General features: G+C 59.0%; 1 protein-coding gene across 1 annotated transcript; it reads right to left on the reverse strand.

The window, feature by feature from the left end:
• Window positions 1-2896: 2896 nt before the first annotated feature.
• KIAA1755 (KIAA1755 ortholog) lies at window positions 2897-11937 on the reverse strand. Its single transcript, XM_058814843.1, is given in 15 exon segments — window positions 2897-4594; window positions 4674-4865; window positions 5466-5588; window positions 5859-5997; window positions 6877-7025; window positions 7266-7364; window positions 7694-7810; window positions 7895-7981; window positions 8612-8729; window positions 9029-9152; window positions 9692-9856; window positions 9965-10085; window positions 10329-11252; window positions 11741-11889; window positions 11892-11937. Coding segments are annotated over 15 exon segments (3540 nt in total). The 3' UTR covers window positions 2897-3607.
• Window positions 11938-20160: the final 8223 nt, after the last annotated feature.

Here is a 20160-nt window from a genome sequence, read left to right on the forward strand (position 1 = left end):
TGCCTGAAGCTGGGTGGTTCCCCCAGGGCTAAGCCATGAGCCATGTGTGTCCCCCATGCAGGTCACCTGCGTGCTGTCATCATCTGCCCAGGGTGGGTGTCTGCAGGGCCTGAGCAAGCACTGGCAAAGGCATTTTCCATCCATCCCTCGGGATGCAGCGCAGCTGGGATTTTGGAATGCCTTTCCCTGGCCAGCTCAGATCAGATTGAGTTACGTCCAGCCCTTGGAGCTCTACCCTTTGGCGTTACCCCTCACCCTTCCTGTTTTCCTCTGGTATCACTGGTTTCTCTGGTTTTCCACTTCTTATGGCTATCCTGCAGCTCCCCAGAGCACCAGCAACCCCAGCTCACTGACAGGCAAGACCTCTTTTTGCTCTGCCACAGCAGGCACTTGGAGACAATGAAGCTTCTCTGGGATACCTGTGCTTGCAGCCATGTCCCAAAGCCAGGACTGAGCTGGTGTCCTTGTCCCACAGCTCAGCTGCCTCTGTGATTATCCAGAGCTGCCTCTGTGTTTACCTGCTGAAACCAGACCCACTGCCCTGGCTGTCACCCAGGAGGACAAATCCAGGCAAGACAGTTCCCACTGTGGCACAGACCAAGCCCCCAACTTGTGCCTCTGAACTCCCGTGGCTGTTTGTGGCTGAACTGCAGTTCAGGGGCTGCCAGGACAGGAATGGGTCTGTGGTGGCTCTGCTGCCACCAGAACTGCTGGGGGGCCCACGTGGGTGGCTCTGAATTTTCCTTCATGCTGTTGTCACTGTATCTCTGCCTTGTCACCCATTTCCCACACTTCCTCCTTGCCTGGGACAGGGCACAAGTGTGGCAATGGCTGGGAGTGCGGGAACCCCAGTGCCTCTTGCTCTTCTTCTTCTCTTTTTCCTCTTTGCTCTGTCTTGTTGCAATTGAACCCATTGACCCTGCAGCCCCTGCAGTTTGTAGGGCAGAGCTTGATGGGAATCTGGTGGTGAGGAGGAGGAGAAGGAGGAAGAAGAAGAGTGCTGTGGTGGTTTGTGGTCAGAGCTCCCTGCTCGGTGCCAACCCACGCAGTGTCTGCTCTGAGGGGGAATGGCTGACCCAGGAACTGCCATGGGCAAGAGAAGGTCATTCCCTGGGGCTGGGATCTGTGCCTGATCCATGGGCCCTCCACCTCTCTGAGCTGGCTTTGTCATCTGCTGCACCCAACATTTTCGACCTTTTTTCCTTTGGAGAAAAGCATTTCCTGGGATTTTGTGGGAGTTTCCCTCCAAGGTTGGAGGGTGCTCTGCACCCTGGCACTGCCAGACCCTGACCAGCCCACACTGCTGGATCCCTGCCAGCCCCTGACAAATGATTTTGCCATTTCACGAGGGAAAGGAGACATTGATTAACTCCTGTACTTGCCTTTCTGGAAAGGTTATGGCTTAATTGGTCAAACTGGGGAGTCATAAATCATGTGCTGAAGGATCAGCAGAGATAAAATTTTTGCCAGAATGTTGCAAAACACATTTTGGTAGGAGGGAAGGAGGGATCTGGGTATGCCCATCCAGCTGTGGGGGCTGACAGCTCTTGAGTGCACAGAACCTTTCCAGGGAAACGATTCACCCTCCAGTCACAGGCCGGAAATTCCCCTTTTTGTTATCAGTTAAACTCAGAATTTGCAAAATAGCCCTTTTTTTATTATTTTACTTATGGAAAAAGAAAGCAACAGGAAGGTAATTGTTTGCTTTATTCAGAAGAATCATAATTCCATCTGGTTTGAAAAATGACTATCCTTTTCACTGGAAAGTGCTATTTCTCCAACCTAAAAGCTGTAATGGGGGGGGATACAGCAGATCAGCTCTCAATAGGGTGGAAAATTGAGCAAGGGAACTGCCAGTCTTGGCTTGGAATGATGCTGGAGGGGAAAAGGTTTTTTTGGCTCTGGAAGTGAGCTGGGTCCCATCCAGGTGGGCACAGCTTGCATTGGCCACATGGGCACACCCAGCTGTAGGGCACGGGGATGGGGAGCAGGGACATACCAGGGAGAGGTAGAAATGTCCTGGCTCAGGGACCTTGGTGCCATTCAGGATTTGCATTATTGGAGAATGGAACGAACTCTAGGCTCCACAGGACAGGTGCAGACCTGTCCAGGTTCTCTAGGATGACTTTCCAACCAGAAGGAATGGGATGGAGTCAGTGACCATTATTTCAGTGGAGCAGGGACAGAATTGTCAGGGAAATCCGTGTTGAGCTGGGGAAGATGGAGTCTAAAAGAATCGTAGGGGCAAGTAAAGAGCAGACAATTGTGTAGGGCCAGGAGTGGTGCCAGGCAGAGGTGCTGAGACAGGGCAGGGCCGGGCTCGGTCCTGTCAGTAATGACCCAGACAGGAGGAGCGTGGCGCCCGCGGGGGACAGCTGGGGCCGTGGGGAGCTCAGCGGGGCTTGGCTCCGGGATCTGGCAAAAACAAGGCTGAGGGGGGTATGAGTGATGCTCGGCCAGACTGGGATGGGCCAGTGCCCTTTGCAGCATCCCGCAGGGTGCGAGCCGTGCCCGTGCTGCGCTGGGAGGAGGAGGAGGAGGAGGAGGAGGGTGTTTTTCTGGAACGGCCTCCAAGGCAGAGATCGCTTCTCCTCTGATGTCTCTTGATTAGCTCATGCTGTGGCTGCCCAGGGGGGCGGCCCCGCCAGCCGGGGTCCCGCCTGCCATCACCCCCTCCCGGCTGCCCCAACAGGCAGAGCAGGGATGTGCCTGCGGGGACGGGGTCTCTGGGGACCTCGGGCTGGGATCGGCAGGGTCGCACCCAGAGCAAACGGGTCCCAAAGGCTTCGGGACAGCGCGTTCCCAAAACAGAGTGGGGAGGCTGGGCAGGATGACACCACTGTGCTCGTGTACTGAGAGGGAGAACCGGAGACTGAGGCACTTAACCCTTACAAAAGGGTCCTTTGAGCAGGGCCAAGGTGCTGGCAGCAAGTAGCAGAGCCAGGCTGTGGGCACAGCCCATGTAGGGGGCACGGGGGGCATTCTTGGTGGCACCAGGTGCCTGTGGGCACTGTGCTGGGGTGGTGGGAGCAGTTGGAACCTGGAGCCCCAGCAGCTGGCTCTCGGTGGGACACAACTTCTCATTCTCCTCCATGAGGACCATCCAGGTGCTTCTCTTCAGGTTTATTAATGTTAATGGAGTTAGTCCTGTGTTAATGAGCACACACAAACCCAGGGCCCACTGCTGGGGCTCAGCCAGGGCTGCAGCAGCAGCACAGGGATGGTAAAATCATCCAGTGGAGCAGGGAGCACAATGAGTGACAGGAACATCTCACAGGTCTGCACTCCCCTGGGATGCTCCAGGCACAGCATCTAATGTGGGAACCCTCCCCACTGCCTGAGACAAGGCTGGCACTGGTAGGGATAAAGGCACTCTATGGGAGGATTGGTACACATCTGGTAGATTGTGAATGAGCCCTGTGAGCTGGTGATGGGATTACTGCTGATCCATGGCAGGTAGAACACTAAGAACAGGGAACCAAAGATTCTGGGACCGAGGGTGGGGTAAGAAGTTCCAGCATCCCACCTCTGAGCATGGGAAGTCTCGTCCAGTCTGTGATCGAGACTTATGCAGCTGGACAGAAACAGCCCCAACTGGAGGAACTGGTTACTTGGCATTTGCTTTAGCTGAACTTTCATTGTGGTGGTTCTCCAGGTAAATGATCTGGTGGCCCTTTTCAGATGGGCAGGGTGGTCTGGGACTCTGGAGGTCCCCAGGCAAAGCCAGGCTTGCTGCTGGGGCTTCTTCCATGGAGTTCTGTGAATCTGAGTCTTCAGAGGAAAAACTGCTCTGGCTGGAAATCTGGAAGTACTGGGCAGCTTCTGCCTGTGGCCCTGCTGGTGCACCAGCTGTGCTGGGATCTGAGGCAGTCCCCTGGGGCACGGCAGTAGGACACGGTGGGTCAGCTCCTGGGAAGCGTGTCCAGGGAGGCAGGGTGACGGGACGCCTCCGACGGGGCTGGCTGCGCTCCTGGGTGAGGTGTCCTGTCGCTCCCAGGCTGGATTTGCTCTTGGCTTTGGGATGGGGGGTGTCAGCAGAGACGTGGTGGTGAGAGGTGTGGGCATCCTGAGGCTCCAGCTGGCAGTGGGGCTGCAGAGAGCTCTGCTCCACACCCAGCATGGAGGCAGGAGTGGTGCTGGGCTGGGACTGTCCCGGCCCCTGGGGCTGTCCTGGCCCCTCAGTGCTGGTCTCTGGCTGCTCTGCCAACCCCCTGCCCCCCAGCACTGCTGGCTCGGGGCTGGGGGCTGCTCTGCACACCGGGACTTCCATGTGAGGAGCTGCAGAGCCTGGGCTGGGGGGGCTGGAGGAGTCTCCCTGCCCATCAGCTTGTGCTCCCCAGGCCTCCTGCAGTTCTGCCAGCATCTCCTCCAGGATCTGCCGGGTCTCCTGGTACTTGTGCTGTGCCTCTGTCCAGGCTGCCAACCCTTGGCTGCTCTGCATCCTGCGCACCTGAGCCTTCATCTCCTTCAGCTTCTCCAGGGCGAACTCCACCGAGAGCTTCTGGAAGGATCTCTGGAGGCAGCGCAGCGCCTGGCCCTCCCCACGCTGCGCCCGGGCCGAGCACTGCCGGCAGTCCAGCTTCAGCCCTGCCACCTGCAAAAGAGGTGACAGTGGCTGCTTTCGTGGCCACCAGCAGCACCACGTCCTGCTGAGGGAGATCCCCTGCACTCACCTTGTTGGAGAACCGGACGAGCTCCTGCAGCAGCTCCTGTTCTGCCTGCCGCCGCTCCAGCTGCTGGGAGAAGCTCATCAGCTTTGACTGGAAAAGGGCTGCAGACACTTGGAGGGCATCTGCCTCAGGGAACATCCTGCCTCGGACCTTAGCTGCCTCCTGGCACAGGGTCAGGCCATGCTGGTACCGAGCCTGCAGGGACAGGAGGAAGGAACAGCTCCACACTTGGGAATGGTGCTGACCTGGGGTACGTGCACTGCAGGTAGCACTTGGCATTGCCATTAGCCCATCCATCACCATTACAGCTGGATGGGAAACACTTCTGGGCAAGTGAGAACTAACAAAGCAATGGGATTCTCCAAATCTCTGCTCTGCCCTGGCCTGGTTTAAAATGCACCCAATGGACCTCCTGTCCCGAGTGGGGTCACCATGCCTCACCCTCCCGGCAGTGCGTGTGACTAAAGGGCCTACACATCCAGGGGAACCAGAAGATCCTCATCATAACGTTATTTGTTGTCTGATGGATGCCCAGGCTTTGTAGGAAAAAGGATGGAGTGCAGCAGGGGTTGGGGACAGCAGTCCCAGCCCAGCACACATTGAGGAACAGTGCAGCCACCCCCTCACAGGAGCAGGACTGCCCAGAGTCCCCACAATGCTGGGGACTCAACAGGCCCCAACTGTTGAGTGTGCAAATGCAGTGTGACTCAATAGATCAGGGACACTCAGTTCTGCCCAGAAGCCTCTTTCCAAACCCAGGGGGTGTCTGTTACAGTAAAGCCCTTGCAGACATACTGTGGCCTGGGTGAGGAACTCCTTGAAGTGCTCGGCGGAGCCCTGGCAGCTGTCGGGACTCCAGTCCTCAGTGCCCATCTCCTGCAGCCGAGCTGCTGCCTCCCCATCCAGCCAGGACCCCAGCTGTGAGAGAGCAGAACAGGGATCAGGAGAGATCAGCCATGGCAGTAGCAGCATGTCCACAGCACCTCCCCTTCCTGCCCCAGCCCAGCATCCCAGCCCAGGCTCAGTCACACACAGTCGCCCGTAATGAAAATCAAACCTCAGGCAATCCTGCCATTCTCCAGGCTTCTATCATCATCAGAAATAAAGGAAACATGAGCAAAACACTCAACCATGGAACACCACAGAGGGCAACTTCAACTTGTGGCACCCCAGGGACACCCAGCTCACCTTGCCAAACTGAGCCTCGAGCTCCCGGACCTTGCGGAGGAAATGCAGGCGCGCCAGGCAGCTATTGGACTGGGACACAAGGCTGTGAAGTTCTTCCTCCAGCTGACTATACAGGCCCTCAGCCAACTCTATACCACTCCTGGGGGTTGGGAGGAGGGAGGCCATCAGTGCCAGGCACTGCCAGGTGAGCACAAAGTGGAGAGGAGCAGGTCTCTTGCCCAGCTCCTGACCCCAGCCTTGCAAGCACCTGGACATCTTCCCAACCCATGGAGCAAACGGATAGCAAGGACCACGGGATGGGAAAGCCCCGTGTATCAGTACAGGGAGAGAAGGGAGCAGGAGGGAGCAGTGGATCAGCGCTGCCTCAATGCATGGGGCAGCATGGTGTGACTGGAGCAGTGCGGTATCACCAGATGGGTGCAGCATTCCCGGCCGACAGCGACATCACCGGGTGAGTATGGAATGGCCCAGTTACAGCATGGCTGGAGGAGCATCAGCACGGCCAGATTACGGCATCACTGGTGAGTATGGCGCGTCCAGGTGGGGTGACATTACTGGATGACTACAGCTTGGTCAGAGGAGCCATGCATGGCCAGATTGTGACATCACCGGATGAGTGTGGCACGGCCAGACAAGTGCACATCACCGGACGATGACGGCATGGCCAGAGGAGCACAGCACAGCACAGCTGGCCGGGCGCGGCACGGCCGGGACTTGGCCCCATCTAGTGGCTTCTCCCGAGCCCAGCCCAAGGCACTGCTGCCGGCATTGCATAGTGACAGATCTGGCCTGGCCTGGGGCAGGAGACCCTCTCAGGGATCTGGCACCAGTGAGGATGAGGGGACTCCTGCAATGGGCTGTCCCAGACATGTGGTCCATGCTTCCAGAGCAGGATTGATCATGGCAATAGCTTGGGCTCACGGGGACCGGGCTGTCCATGGGGAGGTGGCTGTGCCGGCCAGCAGGAGCAGGGTCTCTGGCATTGGCACCCCCTGGCAGTGGAACTGTCCCATCCTACCTGACGTGATCAGAAGCACAGAGGCGGGCGGCCTCCCTGCGCAGCCGGGCCAGCAGGAACCCCCCCTCGCGCTGCACCCGCCCCAGCTGAGCGTCACTCAGCACCTTCTGCATCAGCTCCTGGTGCCTCCTGATGCCTGCAGCCGCATCCTGTGGAGGAGGGGAGGGTCAGACAAGTGTCTCACCTGGGCCTCACCTGCAGTCTCAGCCAGCACAGGGGCTGCTCCCCAGGCAGGACAGAGGGGACAGGGAACAGCCCCGTGGCCAGGAGCAGCCAGTCTGGGAATGGTTATGCCAAGTTTTGGAGAACTGGAGGGAAATGTTGCTGTGGCTGCACTGCAGATGGGCACATTGGGAATGTCCCCAATCTGTGGTGCTGCCACCCATTACCTGTGTCCCAGCCAGTGCGTTGTTGTTCCGCAGCTCCTGGATGCAGTGCTGCAGCAGCTCCGATGCCCGCCTCAGGCTGGCTGTGAAGGGCTGCAGCTTCTGTGGGGGACACACAGTGTGGGTCAGTGGGGGCAGCCTGCCCATGAGGAGCAGGAGGAGGAGGAGAAGTGCCAAGACAGAGCAGGAAATACTGTGAGGCACTGGGTTAAAGCTGATGAGGAAGGGAGTGAGGAGGTGGATGGGCAGCTGCAGGCAGGAGCACATAGGAAGGAGCTTGACCCCCCTGTGCTCAGAGCTCTCCTGTTCATTCCCCTCTCCCAGCCCTCCCTGTTGCTTTTCCAGGGATGTGTATGGGACACATAAGACGCAGTGGGGACAGAGGGACATGGGGGAGGTGAGGCAATGGCTCATGGCGTGGTAACAGACACCTGGAAGAATTGAACCCACTCGCCGTGGCAGTAGGGGAAGGCACCGTCCAGCTCTGGGGGCAGCTGGGAGCTGTCGACGTGGCGGCCCAGAGCCTTCAGCGATGTCAGGATCTCCACCTGCAGGGCACAGGGCTTGTAAGGCTGCCTGGAGCAGGAAATAACCCCCTATTGCACCAGCTCAGGGGACAGGGACAGGCTCACCTGCACCCCAGACAGCTTCTCACGGTGGGAGGCCAGCTCCTTCTCAGCCAGGAGCAGCAAGCTGTGAATGCAGCCTGGAGACACACTCTGTGGGAGGCAGGGGAGAATGACCAGGGCAAACCCCACACAAAGCCCTCAGGTCACCCATGGCAGTGTGGGACTTTCCTGGATCAGCTGAGGCTGGTGAGCTCATTGCAAAGGAAAAGGCTCCCACTCTCACTGGTGTGGGAGATGGAAACATGTCCCTCAGGCCATGACCTTGTCCCCTGCCACCTTGCCTCCCTGGCAAAGGACCATGGGAAGAGCCTCATGAGTGAGCCCCTTTTCTGACAGCAGCGACATTTCTCCATGTGATGAGCATCTGGGCCAGTGTGGGTTTTATTGGGCATACAAAGGCTGTGGCAGGGGGGACCCCATAGCCCCTGGACAGCACAGGGCACTCCTGTGGCACTACCTGGGCACTGGCACAAGGACTCAGCCACGACAGTGGATTGTCACTGCAGAGCCCATTTCTTGGTGAATTCACAGATCAGGATGCTGGAGGGCTCTTGGTGATGCCTGCTGGGTGATGGCAGGGCTCAGAAGGGACCTTTGGGGATTGCATGGAGAGCAGGCACAGGGGAGGCTCTGAGGGACCCCCAAAGGGAGGCAGCACTCCCTCCCAGACAGGGACAGTCCTGGCATGCCTATGGCACAGGCACACAGAGCCTGACATACCTGGACGGAGCGGAGGGCTGAGAACAGGACGGGAGCGGGCGGCTGCTTCCGGGCATCCACCACAACCGTCAGCCCAGCATCCTTTGCTTCTCGCCTCTCACCATTCTTCACTTCTTGCCTACCGAGGGGAAACACAGCAGGAGTGGGGGTCCTTCCCTGGGGCAGGGCCCTCTCGAAGCCCCCTCCTGCATTCTGCACCCCCAGGCAGGCAGGAACCCACAGGCAGTGGCCTCATCCCTGTGGGATGTCGCTGCCAAGGGCTCAGAGCATGTGCCTCTGGCAGGGGCATGGTCCAGGCACCTCGGGGATGTGCCCAAACCAGAGTGTGTGGGATGCTGGGTGTCCATCCCAACTTGGCCAGGGAGCCCTGAGCCAGGCAGCAGCTGAGGGTCCCTGGCAGGTCCTGCTGGCTCTTACCTGGGGAGGGAGCAGAGGCAGAGGATGAGCTTTGCCAGCTCAGCAGCTGAGCACCACGCAGCCCGCCAGGCACTGCCACTGGTGATCACCAGAAGGAGGGCCCTGCCCAGCCTGTCCGAGCTCCCTGTGGAGAAAGGGTGAGTGACTCCTCTGGCAGCCACCTGCCAGACCTGAGCACCCCACAATGGGCTGGGGTAACCATCAGTGCTGCCTCAGCTCAGCCTGCCATGGCGCAGCCCCTCTGGATCTTTGGGAGGAGGAGAGCCAGTGCAGGGGGGCTCATGGCATGAATGTCTGGAATTCCAGAGCTGATGGGGACATTTTTCCTGAGAAGAAGATGAGTTTTGTTAATGCTTTTTGGTTCTTGGGAAAAAGAAGGAGCCAAATGTTTAGTGTTTGGCAGCTAAAGCTGAACAGCTTCACTGGAGAGGAATGGTGTGGGAGGGCTTGGGGCGGCTGGGACCGGGGCAGCTGCTCTTCACAGGCTGCCTGCATTTATGTTTTTAATGTTTTTGCCCAGCTGAAAAAAAATTTTCCGCTTGGAGTATTTCTGGCCTCCAGCAAAGCCCTGAAACCTTCCTGCAAAACACTCTCTCCAGCAGCCTGAGTTTCCATCCAGAGGCCTCTCCCTCCCATTCCCCAGGCTCATGGTGCCAGCAGTACCTGGCAGGCAGATGATGCCTGAGCGCAGCAGCCCAGCGTGCAGGTCCTGCCAGGCCGGAGGCTCCCGACCAGCAGGGCCAGTGCTGGGCACAGAGGGACCATTCTTGCAGCTGGAACTTTCCAGAGACCGTTCCTCCACAGGAGCAGCAGTGGCTGCATTCGTACCTGTGCACAGGGATAGAGGAGAGGGAAGCTGGTGACACTCAGCGAAGCAGAGGAATAACAAAGCCTCAGCAGAGCCTGGTCAGGTGCTGCAGCCCCACAGGATGGTACCTTTCCCTGCTGCCTTGGCTCTGCCCATCCTGGGCGAGTAGATAGCCGACATCTTCTTCCAGGCCCCCTCGTGCTGGCTGCTGGTTTTTTCATCCTCAGGAGCTGCCCCGAGCCGCGTGCCCTTCAGGAAGGAGAACTTGTGGCTGGAGCCTGGGGGGACCCGGGGGCTGCCCCGCTGCACCGACCCCCCTCGCTCCGGCACCGCAGGAGCCGCTCGGCGGGACTGGCGGGTGAGGAGCATGGGGCTGCCTGCCCCCTTCCTGTGCTGTGGGGGGGTCTCACGGGGGGTGGCGGGGGGTAGCTCGGAGCCAGGACTGCCGGGCTCCTCCACGATGGCTGCCATCAGCCCAGAGCCAAAGCTCACCGGGTTCTGCAGCGCGGCCATGTAGGAGTCACGTTGGCGGCACTTTGGCCCATGTGACTCTGGCTCTTGGCTTATCTCCCTCCCCAGGCACGGGCTGCAGGGACGCTCCTCTGAGCTCAGTGCTCCCCCACAGGGCCAAGAATCTGCTCCTGATCCCCCATTCGCCCAGGGGAGCATCTCATCAGCCCCAGCCTTTATTGTCCCTGGAAGGCAGGTGGGCAACAGGGATCTGGTCAGGACGTCCAAGTCCTCCTGGGATTGCTCCAGCAGGTCCACATACTCCCCCTCCAGGTTCTGGCTGATGATTTCACTGAGGCTGGGCACAGGCAGCGTGGCTGGCTTCTTCCGCAGACCTGCCTGCTCCACCTTGATCAGTCCCGGGTATCGTCCCTGGCTTGACTTCCGAGAGGTGGCCTTGCAGCCTGGGATGGTGCCCACAACGTTGCTGTAGGGCGTGGGGACATTCACTGTGCCATGGAGCACAAGTGTCCCAGGTGCACTCTCAGGAGCAGATTCATGCCAGGTCCCAGTGGGCACACTGTCAGCTCCAGCCCTGGGCTTGTCGGTGAACTCAGGCGTGGCAATCCGGCTCCATGGCAGTGGGGTGACGCCGTTCTCGGTGGCCACCAGGCAGGTGTGCAGGGGAGCTCCGGCCCAGCTATTGTTCACCTCCTCCAGCCATGCGTTGGTGAAGAGCAGAGCGTGGGTGGCCTCGGGGACAGGTGTCTCCTCCACGGAACGCAGGTCCAGGGAGAGGTGCTTGATGGTGACACGCGCTGTGTGCTCCTCACAGGGCTCTGCTTGCAGGTAGAAGTCCCCGGGGCGCAGCAGGAGGGGGTTGAGCGGTGCGAGGTGCACAACCACCTTCTCGTGCAGACACAAGGGCCAGCCTTCATGGAGAAAGATGCGGTTAAAGTAGGGAGCCTGGGAAGGAGGAAGAACACAGTGCATGAGGGAGCCCTGCCAGCTCTGTGCCTCCCAGCCACCCCCACACGCTCTTGCTGCCTGGCCCCGTGCCTCCCATGATTAAGATGAAAGAGCCTGGTGACCCAATGCACGTCCCTGAGCCAAGGCCCTGCAGCACAGCCCTGCAAGCCCACCCTGATCCATGGCTATTCCCACAGTGTGGAGTCTACCCGTGTGCTTACAGAGGGAAAACCCCTGCTTAAGCCTCTCTAGGATGAAGACAAGATGACCTCAGAGCCCTTATTGCAGAGACCACATATGCTGGACAAATCCCAGGGAGCTGGGTGTGCCATGGTCCCTTCTGCAGGGAGCGGATGGGACCAGGAGTGGACATGCAGGGAGGAAGCCCACAGGGCAGCGTGCTCATGCAGGCAGGACTCCTTGGGGCAAACCCCCGTGTCTAGGAGGGGCTCTCGGGGGCACCGTGGTGGGGCACGGGGGCTTACACAGGCTGCCTGCCGCAGGCGCTCGAAGAGCCGCTTGGCGGGGATGAGGAACTGGAGCAGGCAGCAGAGCCCATCCCCCTGGTAGCTGGTCTCCAGCAGCCGAAACACCTGGCCCAGGACGGTGGGGGCCGTGGCTTCGAAGGGCGGGTAGAGGGCCTGGAGAGCACTTTGCACCGCCGCATCCAGGGACCCGGCATCCTGCGGGAGAGAGGCGAGTGTCGCTGGTGGGAGAGTGGCCCCGAAGCGGGGACACGTTCCGCCTGACCCGCGCTCTCTGCCCACCATCCCACGCTGCGCTGTGCCACTGTCGGGGCCCTGGGACGCCCACACTGGCAATGCTGCAGAGCTCAGGGGCTCCAAACGCTCCTGGGAGGGAAACGGGAGGAGCCGGGATGGAGCACAGCAAGCACGGCGCAGGCGGGGCGGGTCCGGTTCCCAGCGCCCGGCTGTGGTTAAGGAGCCTGGGATAAACCCCGAGGCTGCAGCCGCCTTGCTCGGCCGCCAGCCATGAGGAGGCGGAGGAGCCGCAGCAGCCGAGGGGTTGAGAGGAGTCAGACCAGACAGATCGTGGGGCTGCGCCGGGCTCCGCAGCTCGCTGCAGGAATGCAGCAGATGGGAGGAAGGACAAACATCTGAAGATGGATAGGGTGTTTTGGTCCAGACTCATTGCTGAATTCGCCAAACTCAGAATTATTCCTGTATTTTCTGGGAAGTGTTCTGCCGTGTTGCATCCTCCCACACTGCCCCAGAGCAGGGTGAGGACACTGGGGCTGTGCCGCCTGTGGACCAGCAGTTCCCAGTTCATTCTCTCAGTGCTGCAGGAGCTGGAGGCTGTGTGGCACGGCTGGTACATGGAGAGAAGCCATCCCACAGCTCCTGTGATGCCCGGGCTGCGCTCCTGGCAGCTCAAGGATGAGTCTGGCATACCTGTCAAGGCGAGTGGGGAAGAGGAGCATCCTCCAAGCAGACAGGTCCTGCTCCCGTAAGAGCACCCAGGAAGTCTGGAGGGATTAGCTCAAGGTGAGCATTACTTTCAGGCAGCTAATACCTGGTCCAGGAGCCCATACAGAGACAAAAGGGCCATGGTTAATCCAGCTTAATTAGTTTTAATGCGCTTTAGCTAAAGCACTTTGCAGTCATGCTCTGGTTAATTATTTCTGACTTTTTTTCCATGTCTTGGCACAGGAATCTCCTGCCCCTACACCTGACAGGAGAAACCAGAGAGCTGGGCAGAAGAGGAGGCAAGCCAGTCCCTTCTCAGGGCCCTGATCTGCCACTGTATTTCCTGTCCAGGCTTTCTGCCCTTGGACCTTTCTCCTCAAGCTTTGTCTTATTGTGTACAGTTCCTAGAATGGACTGGAGACCTTACTGTGGAAAATCCCTGATGAAGGGCAAAGCCCAGCACTCCATTCCATTTTGCTCCAGTGGGGCCCTGGTGCAGCCACCTGGTCCCCAGTGCTGAACCCAAGATGCCCACCACCTCCTTGCCCAGCGCTACCCAGCTGGATTTCCTCCCCATCCCAACACTGAGGTGAGGAGCCACAACAGCACAGGAGGATCCATCCAACTCTGAATGCTGCCATGAGAGATGAGCCAGAACTGCCTGCCTTGCCTCCAACAGTCTTTTTAATCCTCCCATGGATAGTGACTCCCACATTGCCTGGGCAGCCCATGCCAGTGCTTGACAACTCATTCGGTGAAGAAATTTTTCTCTAGTATCCAGTCTAACCCTCCCCTGGCACCATTTGAAGCTGTTTCCTGTTGCCTTATCACCCAGGACTTCATCCAGTGGCAGGGACAGCGTGAGCCAGTGTCAGGAGAGAACCAGGGACTGATAGAGGCACCAGACACAGCCTGAGTTGTGCTGGGGATTATTTTGGCCTGGAATTACTGACTAAAAATGTTTTCATGGAGTGTTACAAAGCACTTCATCACAGGGGGAGGTTTTTTGGGGTAACCATGGTGCAGCAGCTCCAAGTTTGTCGGCGAAGCTGCATCCGGCCGGCCAGGAGCCCATAGGAATCCAAAAGCAGCCCCTCCACCCGCTGGGAGGGAGCTGGAACAAAGGCATTAGGGAGCATAAGGAGATTTACATTTGCAAAGCTATTTCCATTTTAATAAGCCAAAGCGCTGTTAAATAGAGATTGATATTTCTCCCCAAATACCCATATTTTTTAACTGGTTTACATCAACAAGACGATCTGTGCTTTGAGGTTTTGGTGTGGTAAAGTTGTTTAACCCATGCCCGAAGCCACAGAGTGACTCAGCTCCAGCTCCTTTCTCCCCGCTGCTCAGGAAGGAGAGGTTTGAGCCTGGGACCAGTCCTGAATACCAATTCCTCTGGCTGTCACCAGCTTTGGCAGGGCACGATGGAGGCGCTCGGCCCGGCCCAGAGCGGGGCCGCGCTCAGCAGAGCCCGGGGCAACGGCACGTGCCGGCCGCGGTGGGAGCGATCCCATGGCCCTGCGAGCGTCCCCTGGCACGGCAGCTCCCGGCCGCTGCACGCCATCCCCCTCTCTAACTTTGCAGGGAAGTTTAAGCTTCGCAGGATGCAGCCCCGCACACACCTGCCCAAGGGCCACGGTCTCCTCCACACCTGATTCCCAACCTTGCACACCCAACCTCCACCTTCACATCTGTCTCTGCCTTCCCACCCGCCTCTGCCCTGACACCCACCTCCACACCCACCTCTGCCTTTGCACCTCCCTCCCCCTTCGCTCCCGACCTCCCTGTGCTGTCGCTCCCGCTACCCACCCCGTGCCCACCCCGTGCCCACCCGGCAGCCACGGGGAGGGGCAGCGGCACGGAGAGGGATTACCCCAGGGATTACCATGTTTCCCAGGAAGTGGCAGAGGGGCCGGGGGCCGCGGCACAGACCGTCCCGTCCCTCCTCCTCCTCGCAGGCTCTCCCGGCCCGGGGCTCCCGGCCGGTCCCCGTTCCGCCGGCGGCTCTTCCCGGCGCCGGCGCCTCCGGAGCCGCGGGCGGGGGCGGGCAGCCCCGGCCCCCCCGGCCCCCTCCGCCCGCCGCGCCTCTTCTGGGGGAAAAAAAGAAGAAACAAAAAAAAAAAAAAAAAAACCAAAAAGAAAGAAAAGAAAGAAAAGGCGAAGAAAGCGGGAGCGGGGCGGGGCGGGGGAGGGGAGGGAGAGGGCTGGCGGGGGTGGCCCGGACAGAGCCGGGGGGGCGGCGGGGCCGCTTTCCTGTGCCCGCCGGCGGGAGCCCCCCGCACGCTCCCGAGCCGCGGCCCCGGGGACAATCCCCTTTGTGTCCCCGCGGGCGGGGGGCGGCCCCCGGCGGGATGGGATGGGATGGGGTCGGAGTAGAGGGAGAAAGAGACCCCGAGGGGTGCAGGAGGGGACTGTACCGGGGATCCTCCCCCAGCCCCCGCCGTCCCCCCGAGCAGCTGCAGGAGAAGGGTTCTCGAACACACCGGGAACACGCAGAGCTGTATGTGCATGTGTGTATACGTGTGCATGTGTGTACGCATGTGTTTGTACATGTGTGCAGATGTGCTCATACAGGCGTTTTGTGTGGGGGTGCCCCTCTTTTCCAACCCACCCAGGGTCAGTGTGATTCCTCGGCAGTGGTAGGTGTCCTGGATGGATCCCGTGGCTCCCAGTTCCCATTCCTGAGTTGCCCCAAAAGCGCAGCATCAGGACAGTGAGTGCCTCTCTTGGGACTTTGAACAGTTCCAGGGATGGGAAGGACCTACTGAGGGGCAGGATCATGGGATTCAGCAACCAGAACTGTACAAAAACAACCAGCATGAGAGCCAAAGCCACAGATTTGTTCTCTCCTAAGGCAAAATGCTGCTTCACACAGCCCTGCCAGTCCTGGGCACAGACACCTCTCCCAACCCCAGGCATGCTGGGCACAGCTCTCCCAGCCCCATGCACAGTGGGCACAGCATCACCAGCTCTGCCAGCCCTGCACAACTCCCAGCACTCTCAGCCTCTCTGCACCTTGCTCAGGCTGCAATCATTTCCACTGTTGCATTCGTGGGAATGGGCTCAAGGCCGGCACTGGGGCTGGGAAAGCACCGGGGCGGGTGGGACGGCCTCGGCGTGGGCTGCAGCCTGCCGGGGCTGTCTCGCTAGTGAACATTTGTCCAGGGATCAGCGAGCGGCCAAAGGACACGCTGTGAAAACAAGCCGAGACGGGAGGAGGTGCAGCTGGGCTGCTGGCGTGTGGGAGGGAGGACGGCGCCAGCGAGGCCTTCGCGTTTGCTTCTCATTTCCTTGGGAGCTGCTGAGAGTCTCCCACTGCCCGTATGGATCACGAGTGCTGGTCCTGTGGGTGGGCAGAGGCTTGGCCATGGCTACCAGGCTGGGGTGCCCAGCTGAGCCCACCACAGGACTGGCCCTTGGCTCCAAGCCAGCATCCCCAGTGCCAACTGGGACCAGCTGGGCAGCATCCCTAGTGCCAGCTGGGACCAGCTTCCCATCCCAACCAGCAGCCAATTGCTCCTGTAATTGTGCTAGTTCACTCAGCAGCTTCAGGTTTTTCATAGTTCCTCTAAGTGCAGGGGAAGGTGAATGCAAGGCTGTGACCTTTTCTAATTGCATGGTCACCTCTGAAATGGACCCAAGAGCTGTGGCTCTTGCATCTCTTAATGGATAGTAGGGCCAGGAGAGGGTGTTGAGGGCAGGGAGGAGGACAGTGTGGCTGTGTCCTGGACCAGTACAATGGTTCCTCTGTGGTACTGGTGAGCAGGAAGAGACAGATGTGGAGCTGAGCCCAGAGGGACCCCACCACCCTGCACCCAGAGCAGCAGCTCCCCACCTGCACCTTGAGGTGTCTCTTGCCACCTGTGCTCAGCCAGGACCACCTTCAGAGGTCACCAGCAGGTCCATCTTTGCATCCCCACCTCTCCCAGAGCAGTTCCCCATGCCCTCTGGCCAGCCCCAGACAGCAAGGCTGTCAGGGTGCTGGGGAACAAGTCCAGCAAAAGGCAGAGCTTCTGGGGGCCACCCGGGTGCCCCCGGGGCCCCTCAGCCCATGAGCTCACCCTCCTCTGCTGCTCCTGTTCTCCATGTCCTGTTTGTCCTCAGCAGCTGCTGGGACAGGCTGCATGTGGCCTCTTGCCCTGCCCCTCTGCCGGCACAGAGCCACCATTCAGATCCCCCTAGGCTCTGCTCGAGGTCACCATTCTTGCATTTTTATTTTTACTTTTCTGCAAAATCAACCCCTTTGGCTCTCTGTGTCCCCTTTTGTCTCCCACGAGGCTCCCAGACTGTGTCACAAGCTGGCGTGCTGCGAGAGGAGCCCGCCTGTCTGGGGGAATGCAGCCCTTGGCAGGGGGAGACACACTGAGTGCAGGGCTGGTCCCAAGGGTCCCCTGGGCTGTCACTGCATGCTGGGGTGGAGGGAGGGTGAGAATGATGAGCCTAGCATCAGGGCTGGTCTCTGGGGCTGGCTGCTGGTGGGATCCTGGTGGCTCCTGCCCACATCCCCAGTCCAGGGGCCATGCCCACATTGCTGCTGGCTGTGCCCCATGGGGCTCTGAGTGTGTGAGCTCTGGGGTCTCTGGGTGTCCCTACTGTCTGTGTTGGATGAAGTGGTCAGGGCTGGTGTCAGCAGTGACCCCATGCTGGCCCAGAGCCCTCCCAGCTCCAAGAACAGATGAGGCTGGGTCATGCTGAGCCTGCAGCTGGGAAAACAACAGTGGAGGAGCCCCCACATGTTCCTCAGCTGTAATTTTAGTTGCTGCTGGGTCAGAGGCTGTCAGAGATGTGCAGGTGACAGTGGACAGCATCAGGCTTTGGCACCACGCGCGGTGCAGTGGGCAGGAGCCGCGGCTCCCCACACCTTGATGACAGGGTTACTCCAAGCTCTGGTGAAGTCCCTGTTGGGTTAGGGACAACCACAATTGCCACAGGTCCTGACCACAGCCCAATTCTGTGGGTGACAATGAACTCATCCTGGCTGAAAATTGGTAAGGGAGGTTTTATTTTGGGCTGACGACTTCTCTTTCCAAGTTCTCTCCAAACCCAGACAGGCTGCTCTCACTTTTCTTACAGAGACCATGGGTTTTCCCTGGTGTTTCCCCAGCCTACACAGACCTGCCAGTGTGAGGCTGGAGAGCAGCAGCAGTCCTGCCTCTGGCACTGGTACAAGCTGCCCGGGGAATTCCCAGGCTGGTAATGGCACCAGGGAACACAGATGTGTCCGGATTTCCTTGCAGATGGCAAAAATGGCTGGTGTCCTTGCTCACAGCCACAACTCAACTTCTGTCATCCCTGGGTAGCCCCAGCACGTGGCTGCAGGGGGGCTTGAGCCATGGCACACGAGAGAGATGTGGAAAGAGCTGGGACAGGATGGGGAACTGCCCACACGTGCTGAGGAGCGTGTGGGGACAGAGGGACTTCTGACCTGGGGAGCAGGGGGGAGCTATGGACAGTGAAGAGAAGGGTGTTGACCTGCAGTCCTGGGCAAAGGACAGCAGCAGCACAGGACTCCTGCAAGTCCCTGTCCTCCTGGGCTCCTGGTTCCCATGTGACCATTCCCATTCCTTCTCCAGCAGCCTGGGGGAGCCAGCCTTTCCCCGGTGGAGCAGACCCCACACTCCCAGAAGAGGCAGAGCAGCTCAGCAGGAGAAGCCTTTACCTGTCCAAAGGGTTGGGGCCAGCAGGGCAGGATTTCATGTTCCATTCCCTCTGTCACCACTTGCAGGAAGCACTACCGGGACCGGCACATATGTTGAGCTTTAGATGTGGTTTTGGCTGCTCCCTGCCAAACACAGCAGTGTTTGGTCAGAGTTCGGCTCTTTGAAGGCTTGTTTTTCAGTTCAACTTCAAAATTTGCTGAAAGCCTGGGGGAAGACTTCCTGGTTTTGTGTCCTCTCTATGCTATTCCTTATACAGTTTCATTTCTCCTTATGGAAGAGTTCTGCTTCCTCCATGCTCTTTCTGAACATCTTGAATGTTGTTTTGATGCAGCCCTTCAGTGAGATGGGGTTGTCACCATGGCAGGTTTGGGATCTCCTGCTCTGAACTGAGCCAGACCCAGATAAGAGCTGATGATGGGTGACAGGAAGGGTCACAATGCCAAGGAGGCTGTGCTGGGGATTTGGCTTTTGCCTTTCTCCTCTGTTCTTGCATGTTTCTTTCTGGCAAAAGGAGCTCTGGCCACAAGGAGCTTGCTCACAGTCTCCAGGCTCCCAGCAATGCATTGGGCCGGCACTGATGGAGACTCACAGCCTGTGGGTGGTGATGGTGGGACACAGCTCTTCCTTGGGTGGTTGGTCCCTCTCTGCAGGCACCATCCTTGCCATGTCCCTGTTTCTCAGGTCCCAGAGCTGACAGTGACTGCAGTGCCCCATTGAAAAGCCTTTTTTAGCCACTCATAGAAGCCTGGTGGGCATTTACTGGTTGTCTGCTAGGCAGCCTGCAAGTGACCCTGCTGAAAACTTGTGGGACAAAAGGCAAAGGGGAACAGAACGCCTTGGTCTCTCTTTCCTTGATCTTCACGTGCCGAGTTCCTCTAGCACAAACTACATGGCCTCATCCCTTGGGGTCTCCTGAGGCTGAAGCCCCAAGGGATTACTGTGCTTGAGCAACAGCTGCATTTCACAACATCCTTAATTGGCTCAAGGATGTTGCCTCTGGTAGCCAGGACTTCCCTGGATCCTGCTTGAGATCTGCCTGCATCAGCAACCATGGGTTTCCTGTGCCTGGACCCCAACAGGAAATGAAAGTAACTGAATCATTCCTTCTTCCCTCACTTTTGTCCTGTAAAGAAAGATCAGCCAGCCAGCTCTCCTGGCTGGGGGGGCACAGGGGCGTTCCCCCCTCACACCTGCCTGGCTGCACCCAGCTCCTGTCCCTGTCTCCAGCCATCATGACAAGAGCTGGGACATATCATGCCTCAGCAGTGATGTCTTTGGAGCTTGATCCTGGGGTGATGGATGTTTCCTCATCTCTATGGCTGCTCTGTGCAGGAAGGGGTCTGGAAGTGACTATCGCAGGGCACTGCACTGAAGTAGTGGTGCAGCTGCCCAGCCCAGGCAGGTGCTCCTTTGCCAGCCCTGCTGGGTGTGGGGGTCCCTGGGATCTGCTCACATGAGGTGAGAAACTGTGACCTGTCTTCTTTAGCCACTGCTGTGCCCCAAGGCAGTTCTGGTGCCTTTGGCAGACCTGTGGTGCAGCTCACAGAGTAGCCAGGAGAGCTGTGCGACAGGGACAGAGATGGAGAGCAGCAGGGCTGGGACCCTGCTCCTGGGCAGCCCAGGCTGTTCCCAGCTTTTTCTGGGGGCAGGCTGCAGACATGTGGCTCTGTCAGGCTCTGCTGCCACTGCCAAACCCAGCTCTGCTCCACTGAGGATGCCACAGGCAGGGATTGCTGGCAGTGACGGAGAGATGGAAATTGAGCTGTTGCCTCCCAGTTTCCACTGCTCCTTCCCTGCCTTCAGTGACAGGTACCA

The sequence above is a fragment of the Ammospiza caudacuta genome, chromosome 15, assembly GCF_027887145.1.
Source record: "Ammospiza caudacuta isolate bAmmCau1 chromosome 15, bAmmCau1.pri, whole genome shotgun sequence".
NCBI classification, from domain to species: domain Eukaryota; kingdom Metazoa; phylum Chordata; class Aves; order Passeriformes; family Passerellidae; genus Ammospiza; species Ammospiza caudacuta.